We start from the raw sequence: 17,600 nt of genomic DNA on the forward strand, positions 1-17,600 counted from the left end.
TAAATCTTAACTTGGTTGAGGCTCATATAAGGTTGTGTATGAAATATAAATTATTGATCCTTAGATTTCCAGATGCAGTTTGGTGTCCTGATACTGTTGGTGTGGAATTGGTGTAGATCATATGCTTACATTTGTATGGTTGTCTTACAGCTTTTTTTATGTTGGACTCTCCTTTTGCCTTCAGACTTCAGACAAGCATGCAAACATCTCTCTAGGGATGCCCTAAGTTACTCCAGGAATGGGTTTTTCCTAACCTTACAGAAACTGTGGCTCTTTAAAATGCATCAACTCCACCACGGTTTCCATGCCTCACCTTCCAGCAAAACTAACTGCTCAGCTGGGTTTCGGCTTTATCAAGAAAATGAGTGATAACAGATCTGTTATTCTCATGCTGTGGTAATGGTTATGGCATATGAGGTCCTGCTGTTGTATAACAGGCGTGGTTGTTGCAATTACAGTCTGTGTAAACAACTGGTCAGAACCACAATTATCAGAGGAAGATTAGCTTTGAGAAGCAATTCAGGCAGAAATAATTATCTTTCAACAGAGGAGCACCTTCTAGTGGTATTGAATGAATATGGCAGCTAATTAAACAGTTATTTTCTCTAAATAAGGAGACATAAATATGCTAGATGAAGAATAGTAATGAATATTTCTGTACACTATTTTTGTGATTAAATTGATAATTCATTTAAAAACAAAGGAAAACACAAACCTGAGTAGGGAAAGCATATATTTGAAAAAAATACATTTTTCAATTACAGCACTCCGCTGCCAACCTACTAGTTACTAGCTTTTTATGCAGTTACCATTAAGTAGTATTTTCATGTGTTCTACTGTGGAACATACCCACCCTTTGGCTTTTTTTGGTAATGAAAATTTCGTTTCATTATATATCTGATTTAACTCCAAAGGAAATTTTCTATGGAACTGTTCATTTGTCCAAAGTTTCACTGATTGTTAACAAAGTTTCTCCATCCAGTTTATTTCTAGTGAAGATATATTTCTCAGTATAGTATTTGCCATGGTTACTTGCTTTTGCAAAGTGATTTAAATCAAATGATTTAAAATTAAATTTTTCCAAAGTTACTGCTAAATACAGTGGATATGGTGGTTTAGCTGATACTGTGGATTTCTACTCTTTCAATTTGTATGTAGTAAATAATCCTTTTTGGACACCATTACATAGTGTACATAATAAAAATGAATAATGTGCTTTTTCTAGAAAGCCAAATTAGGATTAACGAGCAATGCTTAATATTATGTCATTGCAGGAGGTTTGTTTTGTGCATTAGTGGAAGCTATCTGTATGAAACAGATATTCAGATTTTCACTGGGTTCCTTTGAATATTGCAACTTTGTGAAAAAATGTCAATATATAAAGTTCGATTTGCAGGTTGTTAAAAAAAGACATAACTTTAGTTCCACTTTTTAATTCTGTAAACATAATCCTGTGTTATCAAAGTAGAGAACTTGACTTTTTTTCCTGAAGAACTTTTTCAGCATCTGGAAACTTCAGGCCAAAGTTGAAATAGGTCTTGCAAACGTTTTAACCAGTGAAAGCTCATTCCATATCACTTGTTTTGGGTGTGCCGTTATGAAATAGATTTGTTGAAATAACTAGTATTTTTGCATCCTCTATCCCATGGTAGGAGGGCAAAGGGGTGGTAAGACAACTGGGAACTTGGGGCAAAGTTAATGGAGTTGGGGCTTTATCTAGTGCTTCTGTAACAGTGGGCATAAAAGCCTGCAAAATATTGGAAGTGCCATGCAGTCACTTGTTAGAAGTAGGACTGCCTAACCTTAGGCTGTTTTGAGTCTGGTAGAATAATAATCAACTTTCCTCCAGTAAGATCTATGCTGCTTGCAGCACATACTAATATTGATGTAAGGCTTGATTAACTGATTTTATCCCTTTTTGGTGCTCAGAGAAGTGTCTGTCTGGACATATATACAGCTGCTAGTTGGGAATTATATAGCTTATGAAACCATAGTTTTCACCAAGTCTGAAAACTCTCAGATCTAAAGTGCGTGCCCCCGTATTTCATTGTAGGCTAGAGAGCCGTCTTCGTTGTCATTGGAATATACTTTCTCTTGGTCCCACAACATCAATTCTGCACTTGTGCATTTGAAACGCAAACACGCTCTGTAATCCCTGGGGTTCCTGTTTGTGAGATTTAGTCACAGTGACCAAGACAGACAGCATAGTGGCAAATATTTATTGAAGACAAGAAATAAAACAAGACCCATGCTTAATCTTTACATACTGAAATTAAATCAGAAAGCTATCACTGGTCAGGGTTTCTTTTTTTTTCTGCATGCTTTACACCTCCAGTTAGAACTGGAGAGAGGGAACGTCCTGGATGGGAGCTCTCATTTGCTGAGGGGGTCTAGACAAAAAATAGCGTACTCTGTTCTTGACCTGGAGGGAGTCTAGCTCGTTTTTTTTTTTAAATTAAAATGAGCATTGTTTCACTTCCTTTGATACGCAAATTCTTTTTGTTAGAACAGCTGCTGTCTCCTGTATTTCACTGACCAAGTGACTACTTTTTTGCCTCAAGAAAATGTAAATCTCTTTTTTCTCATGCTCTCTGCCAGTCTTTGCTCAGCATGCACGCTTAGTAGTGACCCTTACATTCCCCCCACTGAGTCCCAGAGACAGCGTTGTTTGCCTCAGTCCCGTAGAAAATCTCTGGCAAAGCTTGCGGTCAAATCTAAATCTCTTTTGAGTTCCAGTTCAGCACTAGGGTTACTTGTGGGTGGCTGTTTTCTGTCGACCTCCACTGAATGTGTTTGATAGAAAGGGGCATTGCTCATTCAAATCACGCTAAAGGTTTATTATGCATATTTGCTATTATTCAAATATATTATTTAAACATATCAAAATATTTACATATAAACATATTAAAATATGTTTATATTTTTATATGTTTATATTAAAATCAAGTTTGTAATTTACTGCGCCACAATACTGCATTTTGGACCACTTACTGCAATGACCATTTGTAAACTGTAGATGGTCCTAGATGGATGAGGATGAAATCTGCTGTTTCCTGACTCAAAAAATGCTTTATAAATGTTTCTTTAAAAAGGCTGTGTAATAGATAGATCGTAAGGAACTCCATTTATTGATAAAAATAAACTAGCGAATCAGTTTCAGTGCAGTTTCAGGAGAAAAGAGCAAACAGTTTGAATAAAAAATTGAAATAATTATTTTGACAAGTCATTACAGAGTATCACTGAACTGGTGTTGAAAAACAGAGATTACAGCACTGCCCTTCAGAGTTCAACATCAGCGTTATATGGGATACAAATACTGCTATGTTTCTTTTATCTACTGTGAAATTTGGATTCCAATGAATTCAAAGAAGGAAAATGTAGTTTCTATTAGGCACTACAGAGAAGATGATGAAACATTGTAACTCTAAAATGAGAAAATGGAGGAGGATCATTAAATTACTTTTATAGGTCTGGCAGTTAAAAAAAAGCAGGTTTCTTAAAAACGCTAAAAATTCTTAAAGAATAAAGAGTGCAAAACTATAATTAATACTTATATGCCCTCTAACCAACTTTTCTTTTGCTATGCAGTAAAGGCATCTAAAGAGAGGAAAATGTTTATCACATTCATTTTATAACCTGGGATACAGTCACATAGAATTAAAAAATCTGCACCTCAAGAACAAATGCGTTGTTAGCATTTTCTATTGCTAACGCAGGTTTTTAAGTTGCTTCCCAACTAAAAAATGTTCTAAAACTTTATAGGAAATCGATATCTATTTTTACAGGTTTCCTTTTAACTGCATCAGCACAATTGTCTAAACCTGAAGTAATAACATCAGTAAGAGTAAAGTCTATAATTAAAATTGTATGTTAAATCTGTATAATGGAAATTAATAGATGCAGAAAAATTCTGAATCAGGCCTGCCTGCACACTGTAATTCTGGCATAGCTTTAAGTCTTCCCATATTATCTGCATTTTACAGCTTTTTCACAACAGCAGCTCGAGGTATTGCATCTAGGTAAAAGTAATGACATTAATGTAAAGCAAAGAGGGAGATGTGGTGCCTTTATGAATCCCCTGCAATGTTCGGTACAGCAGATGGCACTGACCATTACCACCCTGCTCTCCATTGCCTTTGGGTAATCCACTAAAGAGAAGAAAATGTTGTCCCTTTCCTTGCAGCAGCAAAAGTCCATTTTCCTGTTCTTGTTTTTGTTGTTAAAAGATGAATGTACATTCTTATGAACATTTGTATTTCTGTGCTTTTTTCTTTGGGCAATAGCAAGCAGTTTTTAAACTGGCATTTAAATGTGGCATTTTAGAGGAAGGCAGAGTGCTGTATGTTTCACTTGCATTTACTCACCTGCGGTTTCTAGTTCACGCCAGGCCCTTGAAACCACCCAAATCAGGTAAGACAGGCTGCACAAGAAGCCTGGTGGAAAGACGTCTGGCTACTGATGTCTTATCTTCTGACCAGCCTTGGCTGGACTGGTGGAAAACCGGAGATCCTAGGTTCCCGTTGCCCTAGCACACCATGTACTTTGCGAGGACATCGCTTTTCTAGCTAGGTCAGTAGCTGAGACCTTGAATATGTACATTTTGTGACATTAGGCAGCATTTTACCTTAGACTGCAAAAGCTGAGAACTGCAGTGCTCAGTGATTAAGGTTCACCTTTCCCAGCTGGAGGAAGCCTCATCCATGCTGGGTCACGTGAAGAGGAAGGGACTGAGCTGGTAAGCGGGAGAAGGCCTGAAAAGAGAGCGTGGGGGCTATAGAGGTGGTAGGTCCCTGCACGGGGGCCAGTACGTCCCGTCTCCTCTGACTGCGGGCTCCAGGCACAGCGCGGGGAGACATGGCAGCCCTGAGATTCAGACGTTTCTCTACAACAGGGGCAGAGAAGCTACGTTTCCCTGTGAGGCGGATGGGTGGACTTAGCCACATTACCTGCCTCTGCCATGGTTCCTCCAGCTAGAGTCAGTCTAGGCATATTTTTTCTTCTGCCTAAAGAGCTTTGGCTTCCACTGATGAAAGCAGTGTACAAAAGTGAAGTATTTTAACTGCCTTGTGGTACTGTTTGTCATAGCTTTTTGCCAAGTGAGGTGTTTCTGAGGCGTGGAAAAGAAAAACTTTGATATCAGAATACATTCATTTATGTATATTGAAGAGAAAACCAAACTTTCAGGAACATTTGAACATTTTTATTTAAAAAAGATAAGTTTGTATCTTAATAAATGTGAAAATTTCAGGTAGTTTGTCTGTGAGATAAAAGTATTACAAAGACAAATGGAGAACAGTGGATGCATAAAGACGGCTTTCCTCAGAAAGCAGCTTTGGGACATTTGTAGCAAAATTTACCTCTTCAACTTAGAGGTTTTTAACAATATTTGCTTACAAAACAATGCTGAATTTACAGTAGTAAATGAGAAAGTTCTTTCTCTGACCACAGCTGAGCACATACATAAACAGTCAAATCTTTCAGGCCATGGTCTATTTTGTATTCATCTAGTATATTACAAAGATGTCCACCACTGTAATATCTCAGGATCTAGATACGGTACATGAAAGCTACCCATACCTTGCAGTCAGTTTTGTAGGTTAATACATGATTACAACATTCAATAATGTGTTCAAACTCATTATAACAGTTGGACATTTAATTGGATGCCATGTCCTCAGATTTAATCCAAACAAAGATCTGTGAGAAACCAGTATTGCAGCATACTTGTCATAGTAGATGTTGACTTTGGCTCTTAGCTGTTTACGTTATTGTTCGCTTATTGTAGCAAAATGGAATAAACTTATTTAATTTTATTTGTTTATGTCATTCTATCTGGGGAATATTATAATAAAACATTCTAGGAGCATGTCTTTCCAAATAAAAATGTGACCAAGTAAATACGAACAGATGTCTTGTGCCTTTTAACTCTTATTTTGTAGAAAACCTTTGATTTCAGTCAGGACAACATTAGCATTAGTTCAGCCTAGTTGAACAAAAACGCTTTAAAAAAGTGTGTTTAATTGATTATAGAATCATTTATGAACAGGCAAACAAATGTCTAGAAGCCTTGTCAGCTACTAGGGTGTATTCACAGCTGAGTATCATGAGGAACATGAATAGCTGATGGTAAGAGTGGGAAGGATTTTTCATGAGTTTTGTGTCCTGAAGATGATTTTGAAAGATTACCCAGTGTCTTTAGACTCAGCTCAGCACAAGGCATGTTGTGTGAGATGCCCAGGCCAGGAGAACAGATGACAGAGGCACTGCGACACAGATACGTTTTGTAGGAATGCCCCCATCTTCTTTTTTCCCTTCCATTCTTCATTATTCGGGGTTGGTTGCGAATAATCTTTTCAGAAGCATAAGGTGGTTTCTTTGCTTTTTCTTCCCCTTTTTCTCTTATGTGTGCGAGTACGTGGGATCTCTGTTATAGATGGCTTTATTGATAGAAAATTAATGAACTTTATAGGATTGTGTCGACCATGTAGGACTGCATCCAGCTACAGAAACAGACATGGAGGCAGGGATTTACTTTTGTAATGCAGTTTATTCCATTTTTTTCTTTCAGTGGGACACAAAAAGGAGCAATGCAGAAAAACTAGGGTTTCAGAGTCCAAACAGTTTGTCCCTTGTTCTGCAGGTGAGCCCAGAACAGTGAACTGAGGAGCTAGGACACCCAACTTACTCAGTCCTACTTAAGTGAACTGGAGGAGTCTCCATCTTGCTCCTTGCTCCCCAGCAAAGAGTTCAGAGCAGGGCTACCATCCATGCTGCCTGTATCTCTTGCTCATATTCTTGGGGGTCAGGGAGTATCAAAAGATACACAGCAAAAATCAGTATTGTCTTGATGATACATAGTATTTTGTGGCAATTTTTATCTTCCGATTCGGCTGAGATCTGGATTCTCCCCTGGAAAAGCAGGTCCCTGCCTGTTTGCTTCCCCAGTCCTTCCCTAGTCACTGGCACAGCGCAAAAAGCGCTCCTCGGTACTCTCCCAGGCCCATGATGGCAGTTGCTGGCATTGCTCCATCATGCATGCCCTGGACCATGCGGCTCTTTGGTAGGGTGATGCTGACAGAAAATAAGAAGCATCTCATTTTGCATCTTTCTGTGTGAGTATACTGCATAGTTCAGTCACACTGAGAAGAATATAAAGGTCATTCTTGTTCAGTTAAATGCATTTTATGTTCTGATTACCTGACCAGAATGAAATTTCTCCCTAGCTTTTTTTTGAGTCAGACTCTCACATTGACTTTAAAGCATTTCCTTACTGTTGTCTTAGTTTTTCTTTTTACATGCTGAAACACAGGCAGAGGGACCCTAGACTTTGCTTGAGAATCTCTGCAATCCACATTAATGCTGCTTGCAGAAGACATTGCATATGAGTTGTGGAAGGGTTATCTGTGAAGCTTTTAAATTATTTCATTCGTCTTGAGCTCATTAGAGGCTTTCAGTCCAACCTTTAATTGAAATTTGAAATTTTATTCTTGCCAACTTTGGGTACTTGTGAGCACAGGCTGTATTTATAGCTGTTACAAAGGCAGCACTTCAAGAGGAAACAATTCCAATTTTTTCCAAAATCAGGAAGTGACTTTGGTAATGTTTTTCAGTTTCTTCTGAACTGAATGCTTCTTTCCTCATTAGCAACAAAAGACCATTCTAATGATACTTGCTTAATATGTAACAGTAACATTAACATGTATATAGTAGATATTATGCAGTGAGAATAAAATGATCTGTCTGAACAGAAAAACAACTGTTTTGCTATTAAAAATCACTACAAAATTTAGAGAAGTTGCTGGTCTAAGTCATTGTTTCCTCTCCTGAAAAAGCTCACATATTAGAAGTCCGGGCAGGTAAAACCTGAGAATCTCTGCTTCCCAGAGGTGTGAAGTTATTTTTTCTAGCCCAGGACTGCAGTGAGTTTTTATGTTTAATTTTGTGTCCAGAAAAGCATATTTTGATTTCATGTTGAATTTTACCCAGCCTGAACACAGACAAATTAACTTGCTGAAAAGCAATACTGAGGTGGAGAAAGGAGAAAGAAACACTGTATCTGTACCTTTAAAGATAAATTGAAAGATAAAAATGGCAAGTGTTTGATTTGGGAAATAACTTACTGTTTACAACCTTGGGTGCAATCCAGTGAGGGCAATAAACTCATTTAGCCCAGAGCTTCACACTTATCTCTCCTGTTCTGTCCTTTTTCATGCTGAGAGCACCTTTGTCACTAAATGGCGTTGACATTGTTTCTGTATCAGTCTGAGATGTAAGTGTATATTATTGCCGATGGGTGCCCATTCATGGATTAACAAGCTCTCCTTCTTAAGGAAGCCAATGCGTTGTTAAAAACCCTGTCATGTTTCCAATAGACAATTCACGCGTAAAAAAAAGGTAAATATTTTTCTTTTAAAATAAGAGAAAATTAAGGATTAAGAAGTCATCATAGGAAAAAAGCAGCACTTACAGTGAGGTGAGTATGTAACTCCCCTAAACAGAATATAGGCATGCAATTTTGCTGCGAGATCCTGTGAGATTGCTCGTACATCGGAACACATGTAAAAGTGTTTCAGTTTATCAGGACCTGGTTCTTCATTTCATGTCACAGTTATAGACAATTAAAAAAAACATTATTCTAGATATTATATAAACATATACATTTACTCGATACAATTGAAATATACAAGAGAGATTTAATACCAATGTAAAATAGAATTATTTTTACATAGAGACATGTGAGGACAAAATGATATTAAAACTATGGAAATCAAAGAATTAAGACACTGTACAAAGTATATTAAAAAATACTTTGTCAGAGTAACTTCTGAAAATAAATTTAATGTGCTCACTGGTACATGGGGTTTTATAATTAACAAGGTAGTGTGTGAGACTTGGCAAGAGAGCAGGTCAGCAGGTGGTTGACTATGGAATATGATTATTTTACCCATACAATGTGTTGAGAGAACACATGTTTAACGACTCTTGAAGGTGGATGTTCTTTGATGACTATACATTGTGCTGTTTTAATTATTAAAGTGCACTGTAGACTAATTACCTTAAACTGTCCTGAAACTGTGATGCTAAGACCCTAAATGAACAGGTAAAGAAGCACTCCTGTGTAGCAGCATCTCTTACTCTTCTTGCAGCTCAGCCACCTCTCTATTTCTTATGCACACTTCTCCCTGTTGATGAGTTTAGAGTTCATGGCAGAACAACATGCTCCCCTGAAGCAGAACAGTTATGAGAAACAGCTGTAATTGCCCAGGGTTTGGGGGACACCACCAGTGTTTGGGGGAAGAATTAACAAAGCTCTTCAATCCATGCTCGTTTGCTTCATGAGCAGATTCACTGTGGCTCTGGCTATCCTCAGGGATTTTATCTTACTATTGTTTTCAGAAATGTGCTGCACTTACCTGGGTTAATGAGGTTCCACTGGCAGTGTCGGTGGAACTCTAGTGCAAGCAGCATTAAAATGAAGTACTTGTAGAAAGCCTCTCTGCAAGTGCTCGAGAAGTTCAGCCGTAAGCATCATGATTGTTACTAATTGCACAGTCCAATCACAGCAGCATTTACAAACATATGAAAAATTAATCAACAGAAACCATGAGAAGGCTCCTCAACACTGTGTGCTCTTAATCTGACTATGTTTTTCTGGCCAAGAATTAAAGTAGCTGCTTAGAACTTTTCTTCATTGTTCATTCCATATCGCATGTACATACAGGTACGAAGTGCTATTCCACAATAAATTAAGGGACATTTATGACAAGAATATTTAAAATGCTAATTCTGTAAAGCTAGGAGTTGCTAGTGTTTCTTTTCTAGTAGATGTACAGATTAAGTTTTACTCTGCATTGCTGTTTATTCTTGCTTACTCAAGAGATCGCTATACAACACAGGAGACCAAATTTTAAACGGGTCTGTTGATACTAAACCAAATGGGCAGTGGGAGATGCATGTCTTTGTAGACTGATGTTTAAGTCATTGTTTTTGGGGACAGAGTGATGTCCCTTACCCTTCCTGTCAGACAAGAGCAGCACTGGCATTTGGGATGACATTTTATACTTTTAATCCTTTGATAGAATGTCTTATTTGCTATCGTAAAAATGATTGGGTCAAGGCAACTATTGATGCTGCAGATGATTTCTGTGACTTTATAAATGGCACTTAATGTGCTTATGTTCCCACAGGGTGGTTGACAATTAATTCTGTAAATTAATATCACCATCTTCATAACATGATAAGGTATGAAAGAAACAGCAAATACAATCATAGCGGCTGAAATCAGTAACAGAGGCCTAACAAGTCTGTTCCTTCTTTGCTGACGTTTACTGAGTTGTAGTAATGCTTTGAGAGTTAACATATAGCATGTAAAGATGACTGTGACTGGAATTAGGAATCTCAGTACAATCTTGGAGAGTGTGAATGGCACTGCAAATTGTAAAGGTCCTTCAGTGTCATCCAGGGAATCTGTGATGTCATGTTGTCTTCCAGCTGCAACTGTGTAGTAGATCTCTGGCATTGATGCAATCACTATGAAGATCCATACCGCAATGGTACAAAACACCGCCTTTCCTTTGTCCCACCATGTTAATGAAGTGATAGGATGGACGGCACCTACATATCTGTCAAAACTGATGAGTGTCAGGAAATAGACACTTCCATAGATATTAATACTAAAAAATAGTCTTATGATCTGATAAAATGCTTGACTGGAAAAGACAGCTAACTTCTGGAGACTATAATATACTGAAAAAGGTGCCATGAGAGTCCAAGTAAAGTCACACAGTGCCAAATTAAAGAGAAATATGGTATTGGTAGTCCATGTCTTCATGCAGTACACATAATGTCGTAGTGCAAGTATATTGCCTAGAAATCCTGTTAATAAAGTGGAAAGGCAAACCAGAATCAGCAAATAACAGTACCACTCCAGCTTAGGATTTCTGTGGCAGGTTAAAATAGTGCATGTAGCATTCATCATCTTTCCATGGAGTATGCCTGAAGGGAAAAGAGAGACCAACAGCTTTTAAAATAAAAATTGAATTACATGTATTGAATTTAAAATTCAAAACTTTAAGTTAAATCCAGTATGTTTGAACTGGCAAAAGAATTCAGAATGTCGTATGATGTACAAGCTCTCCTCTATATGAAAAGAATGTAAATTCCAAGTAGGTAACACTTAAAGCTTACTCTACAACATCAGCACAGGCAGATCTTCATGAACTTTTATCCAAACCTTTATATTCTTTCCTCTCTAATATTTACTCTAGTGTACGATAGATGAGATAAAAAAAGCACGCGCCCTCAGTAACAGCAGCGTCCCCTTGGCCACTAATGTATCTGTGTCTATCTTTGGAAGAAGCGAAGGAAAGGACAGGAGGACAGTAACTGCCCACGCTCGTTCCATCCTTGCTTTGATTGCCTTGAGTATCCATACGGGGCCTAGAGGCATGTGTAATGTGGGCAGCTGGGCAGTGGGCTGTGACTGAGGTCCAGAAGACAGCATCAAAACAAATCAGGATGAAATCCTGCTTGTCAAAGCCACAGCAACCTTTCCATCTAAAGCGCTGGACAAACTGCTTTTTTTTTCTTTTTCTTTGACTTTCTTTGGTTAATGAATATCCCAGGCCAAAAACATTGTGCTTATGGTAGGATTAGAGAGAATTCATTTTGTCTCACTCTTCACGACCCATAATGCCCATTATGGAATATCTGGAATATAGATCTGCAATATATTTTTCAAAGCAAGGTTTTTATGCTTGTAAAGTCTTATGTTTAATCCCAATGATCTTGTACTCCTAATAAAAAACAAATAAAAGCTGGAATATTCTGCCAGAATGAGCTGTCACCAATTTCAGTTTGTCATGTTTCCAGAACCTCTCTCCAAACGATGCAATAGATGCCAAACTGTAAGGTCTGTCCAAGCAGGAGCTTTGTATGAGGGTCATTCAAATAGCCATTTATAGATCAGAGTCCACTAGAGTGCTTGATAGAAAGACAGGGTAAAATTTTGCTCATACAAACTACACTTTGAATGGAAGAAATGACTTTTTCGAAATGTTATTGATTCCTTGAAAATTTTCAAACAGCTTCAACCATTAAGTTGATAGTAGTGGTTTTTTTGAACGTAATGTTTTGCTTTCACGTCAACCTTAATACAATATGACTTTTCCAAAGGTATGCTCACAGACGCAGGTCAAAATGTAACAAACACGAGCTACAGTGAAGACCTGCTAGAGACTGCGTTATTGTGCTTTGCAAATTTATAGTTCACCCAGGCAGTGAACTGACAAAAAGCTAGTTCAGACTGTACTCAACGAATTAAGAAGGAAAGCTGTTTCTCTAGAAGCGCAGCAGCAAAAGCAGTCAAATGACTTTCCAGAAAGTGAATATGGATAGAAAGCCATCTGTTGTACTCACAGTGTATTTCACAGGTGGGGAATGTTTGCTCTCTAAATGTATTTTGTTAAGTATTGAAGCACTGTACTTTCACCTAGGGTAGCTGTACTCTTTCTCTTTCCCTACTCTTCTCCATAGCCTTTGTGAGTATAAAAAATTACACAAGCTTTGTGTCATTTTTTTCTTCATCTGAATTTTATAAGATATCCCTGTAAATTCTTTAAAATGTACAGGTACAATACAATTAAGTAACATTTTCTTATAATGTTCAATTAAAAGGGGTTTGAGTATGTATAGGAAAGTTATCTTTTCCTAAAATCTTCTTGGCTAGAGGTCACATGTGCTTTGAATTAAATTGTATTTCCTACCTCTCTGCCTTCCTTTTCAAGAATTGTGAATGAAGGCACTAAGCACTTGATTCCAAGTTGGTTTGGCAGTATAAATAAGCCCTGAAGTGGCCACAAACAGCTTGGCAATAGCATGATGGAATTGTAAGGCCAGATTCCTGATCTCATCAAGCTCCTGGAAAAGGCCTAGAGGTAGGTGTAAATGGAGGGAGGGAGACAGCTGTGCCACCTGCTCCTGATGTCCAGTAGATCTGCATATGTGCTGTAATAATTTTCAGAAGTGACATGGTTTTTATATCAGACAACAGCAAGTTTTCTGTCTACCATCTTAGCACCAACAGAATAACTCGAGCTACAGGATGTGACTAGATCATCTTCACAGTTCAAATCCAAAATTTTGCATCTGTAGTTTAAGAAAACTTTCTTTTTCTGAACATTGCTGTGTTCACTGCTAAGTCCATGTATTCTTAAACAAAGCCAACACACATACACACGTCTTAGCAGTGGCAGGATGAGCAACTACGCCATGACATTATACCGTGACAGATGAGGAGTTGCATATGTTGTTAGTTCTGACTAAGAACAGACTTGCCAGACTTTGAGGAAAGTAGCATTGGGCTTTCAAGGCTAAAAAATACTTCCAATTTATTGAGATTAATTTTTCAGCTGGACGGTTTCAGCCATTGATGGAGATGGCCGTGAACATTAAATGGACAGAAAGAGCAATCACATGATGGCGCATCCAAAATTAAAGGAATACCTCTGATTTGATGAAGGGCTTGATATTAGAATACTACACATATGCCCAGGAAAGGGTTGAAGTTTTATGGGCTCCATCACTCATAATTAAGACAAGAAAGCACGCTAAATTTATGGGTAAGAATTTTATGTTTCTCCTGTAAGCAGGAGTCTAATGAATCCAACCATCTTATGGGCTGTGGATCTAAAGATGCTAGAAAAGTTTTAATTTTTAAAAAATGACCTGTTTGATTGACTCAGTTTTTGTACCTGCTTATTGGGTTGTCTCTTCTTCTGGATCTGAAAGAAATATGGCTTAGATCCGTGATTCTCTTAGAGTGAGTATCTACAAGCTCCTCTGTCTTTGTCCCTGGCAGTGTCTGCACACTATTATAGAAAGTCAAGAGGGTTTCAGCTGATGAGCTGATTTACCCCCTAGTTTGTTGCAGGGCCCTAAATCCTGAAGTCTCTACTTCCCTGTGTCCTCCTTGTGCCTGTGATGTGGCCTCCAAAGTCTTGGAGTAGGTAGAAGAGCTTGTTTCAGTAAAAAATTACTTTTTGAGGAAACTTCTTCTGGAGCTAAGAAACATTGTGTCACTGAAAAGAATCTTGATTTGTGTATGTAGCTAATTGTAACTCACAGTTTATCACTGGTAGTCATTCATATGGCATTTAGCTTGTATTTGCGAAGTTAGGTTTAGCGTGTTTATTTAAAAAATATCTAATTTTATATGTGTAAATATATGCTAGGAACCATATTCTTCCCTGTCATACCTGTGGGGTTTTTTGACATTTTTAACAAGGTCATAATAAGCGATTAATTTGGCCTGAAGTAAAAAAAAGATCAAGCTGAGTTAACAGCTTACTTTATGTAATTTTATTCCTTATCTACTCTCTTTGCCCCTTGCTCCTTTTTGCTTGTTATTCTTTGTAGTAGAATTCCTGATCTTACATGAACTGTTTTATTTGTTGGGATTACTCTGAGAATTTTGTTTGCCTGTTTGCAACTGTATTTGAATCGAGTACAAATCTATTCCAGTTACCAGATCAGTTTTCCACATTTCTGACTATTCATACACCAATATATTTCTGTTACATGTGCTCTTTTAGCTCATCTTATCAAATTAATAAAGCATTTTACAGGGAGTCCTAGGTTTTGTTATAAAACCATAAAGCATTATTTGTAATTTTTACTTTAACATCTTACCTGTTAGGTAATCATCTCATGCATTTCCTTTTTATGTTCAACTGAATTGCTATGAAAGGATATAATGCAATGTGAGCATTAAGTGGAGCATTTCACTTATTTTAGTTCAACTGCATTTAGCGTATTACACATACTAGTACAATGGGAACAATAAGTAATATACAGCAGTATTTGTACACAATTAGGTAAGTAGATTGTGCTAATATCCAATTCCTTTCTTCTTAATGACTCAATCTATTGAGTCTATGTATTGTGATTAAGCTACTATTTCTTTCATTAAAAAATGACGTTCGTGTACTAACTTGAGAGTTAATGAAGTCCTATATGGCAAACATAAGCTACAGTAGAAAGATAGTTAAGGTGTAAGAATTTGCCTACCGAAGACAATGTTTGTGAAAAAGTGCTTTAAAAAATACGAAATTTATACATATGCGTATGTATTAAGCAATGTGTAATAGCTAAATCGGGAAAATTATATTACTTTGGAGAATACAGGTACAATTAATACTTAGTAAGTCTTTCTCTTACCTGTTTTAGAAAGGTTGGAATTATCTATTTTACAGAAGTCTAGATTCCCGGCTGTGCTTTTCGTCTCCATTAATCTGGACCTTCTAAAATCACAACTCTATTTTGCAAGTACTGTTTTTAATCCAAGGTTTTGGTAGTATTCCAGATGCAATGGCAGCTCTTCAGAAAGCAGGTGTCAAACTGCAAGGGAGATATCTTTTATCATTAAGCCCCTCCTCTCAGTAAGTCAGGATAAATTGCTATTGCCATAGCAGCCTCTGCTTGCTTTTTAGGGAAGGACAGACTTATTGCACATCCCAGTCTAGACAGGCCTGGGGCTGTCATTGTTTCCAGCAGTGAAGGAGAAGAATAGTACAGGGGCTTGGGGCATGTATGTGTGTGTTTGCACTATCCCTTTCTTCCCCCTTTTTCACTGCCAGAATCCTTGTTATTGCTGCCCTACTACTGGACTGGTCCACGGACCTATGTTGCTCTCGTCTCATCACAGAGCTTGGTTCATCCCACTTACCTGCTGGATGACTCCCATCCTCCAACTCTGCTTACTCTAGAGCTCAAATCCTACCTACCACTTCAGTCCATAGCCCAGGTCTGCTCCAGGTCCTCCAGTCTTCCTGCCCCAAACCTGCATCTCCAGTCTTCAGCAGCACATACCAGTCCTGGGATCTTCCTGTTTCATTCCCTGAATGAACGCCTCATATTTCTTACTAATTTCCCCCACCTATAGCTTCACCATGTGTCCAGCCCTAATCTATGCTGAAACTGGACTTTTAATCCCACAGGTCCTCCTTCCCCAACCAGTCTCCTGAGTATTTTACTGCTCCCAACCTAATCTCATCTCCTCACCAACCTATGCCAGAGCATCAGAGGGTCTGTTTCCCTTCTTCCAGCCTAGAGTGCCTGTTTCTCCATCCTACAGTTACCAAAGGCTTCATGCCCTCAAGTCTATGCAGGTGCATTCAAGAGCTCTGGCTTCCTAATTAAGCTGTTACATTTCCCATCCCTTTCCAGTCTCACTGTTACCTTCTCCTCACCAACCCATACTGGAAGTTCAGCACCTTAGTTCCCGAAAGGTGTCTACCCTAGACTTTGTAGTTCAACAACAGCTCCCAGAGACTGCCTCCATCCCAAACCATTCCTCTTCTCAGTCTGCTGTATCACCTCTCTTGATACTTCCTGTCCAGCTCCTCATCTTCCTTTTATTTTCCCTTCTAGGCAAAGGGACTTCTAGTACCTGACTGCACTATCTCCTCATTAGATGCTGTCCTTCACCTTACTGCTTGAATTATCGGTTGTCTTCCTTACCCCTCTTGCCTTCTGCTGTGGCACACTCTGCCTTGCAAAAAATCTCTTGCACTGGTGAGGTTTTCAATACCCCAAACAATCGTAAAACACGTTAAAAAGTCCAGCTGGTCTTAGAAAAGAAAAATTCTATCTGGAAAAAAGATAGACCATCTATGGTAACCCATGATAAAACAATGATACTTAGTTATAGGGGCGCGAGAGATAGAATCATAGAATCATAGAATCCTAGAATCATACAGGTTGGAAAAGACCTTTAAGATCATCGTGTCCAACCGTCAACCCAACACCACCATATCCACTACACCATGTCCCTAAGGGCCTCATCTACACGTCTTTTAAATACTTCCAGGGATGGTGACTCGACCACTTCCCTGGGCAGCCTGTTCCAAGGCCTGACCACTCTTTCAGTAAAGAAATTTCTCCTAATGTCCAATCTAAACCTCCCTTGGCGCAACTTGAGGCCATTTCCTCTTGTCCTATCGCTAGTTACTTGGGAGAAGAGACCAACCCCCACCTCGCTACAACCTCCCTTCAGGTAGTTGTAGAGCGCGATGAGGTCTCCCCTCAGCCTCCTCTTCTCCAGGCTAAACAACCCCAGTTCCCTCAGCCGCTCCTCACAAGGCTTGTGCTCCAGACCCTTCACCAACTTCGTTGCCCTCCTCTGGACGCGCTCCAGCACCTCCATGTCCTTCTCGTAGTGAGGGGCCCAAAACTGAACACAGTATTCGAGGTGCGGCCTCACCAGTGCCGAGTACAGGGGCACGATCACCTCCCTACTCCTGCTGGCCACGCTATTCCTAAAGCAGGCCAGGATGCCGTTGGCCTTCTTGGCCACCTGAGCACACTGCCGGCTCATGTTCAGCCGGCTGTCAACCAGCACCCCCAGGTCCTTTTCCTCCGGGCAGCTTTCCAGCCACTCTTCCCCAAGCTGTAGTGTTGCCTGGGGTTGTTGTGGCCGAAGTGTAGGACCCGGCACTTGGCCTTGTTGAACCTCATACAGTTGGCCTCGGCCCATCGATCCAGCCTGTCCAGGTCCCTCTGATATCTACTATCTACTAAACTATCTAGTAATATCAGTAGAA

General features: G+C 38.9%; 2 protein-coding genes across 2 annotated transcripts in view; one reads left to right on the forward strand and one right to left on the reverse strand.

Annotated features, from left to right (window-relative positions):
• The window catches only part of TMEM117 (transmembrane protein 117), a 237,693-nt gene that overhangs the window by 27,677 nt on the left and 192,416 nt on the right, over window positions 1-17,600 (forward strand). The window lies entirely within an intron of this gene.
• LOC142083434 (P2Y purinoceptor 1-like) lies at window positions 9,974-15,286 on the reverse strand. Its single transcript, XM_075152875.1, has 2 exons — window positions 15,217-15,286; window positions 9,974-10,995 (listed from the first exon to the last, which is right to left on the reverse strand). The coding sequence occupies exons 1-2, from the start codon at window positions 15,284-15,286 to the stop codon at window positions 9,974-9,976; spliced, it is 1,092 nt and encodes a 363-aa protein (XP_075008976.1).

This window comes from Calonectris borealis, chromosome 1 (assembly GCF_964195595.1).
Source record: "Calonectris borealis chromosome 1, bCalBor7.hap1.2, whole genome shotgun sequence".
Taxonomy (NCBI): domain Eukaryota; kingdom Metazoa; phylum Chordata; class Aves; order Procellariiformes; family Procellariidae; genus Calonectris; species Calonectris borealis.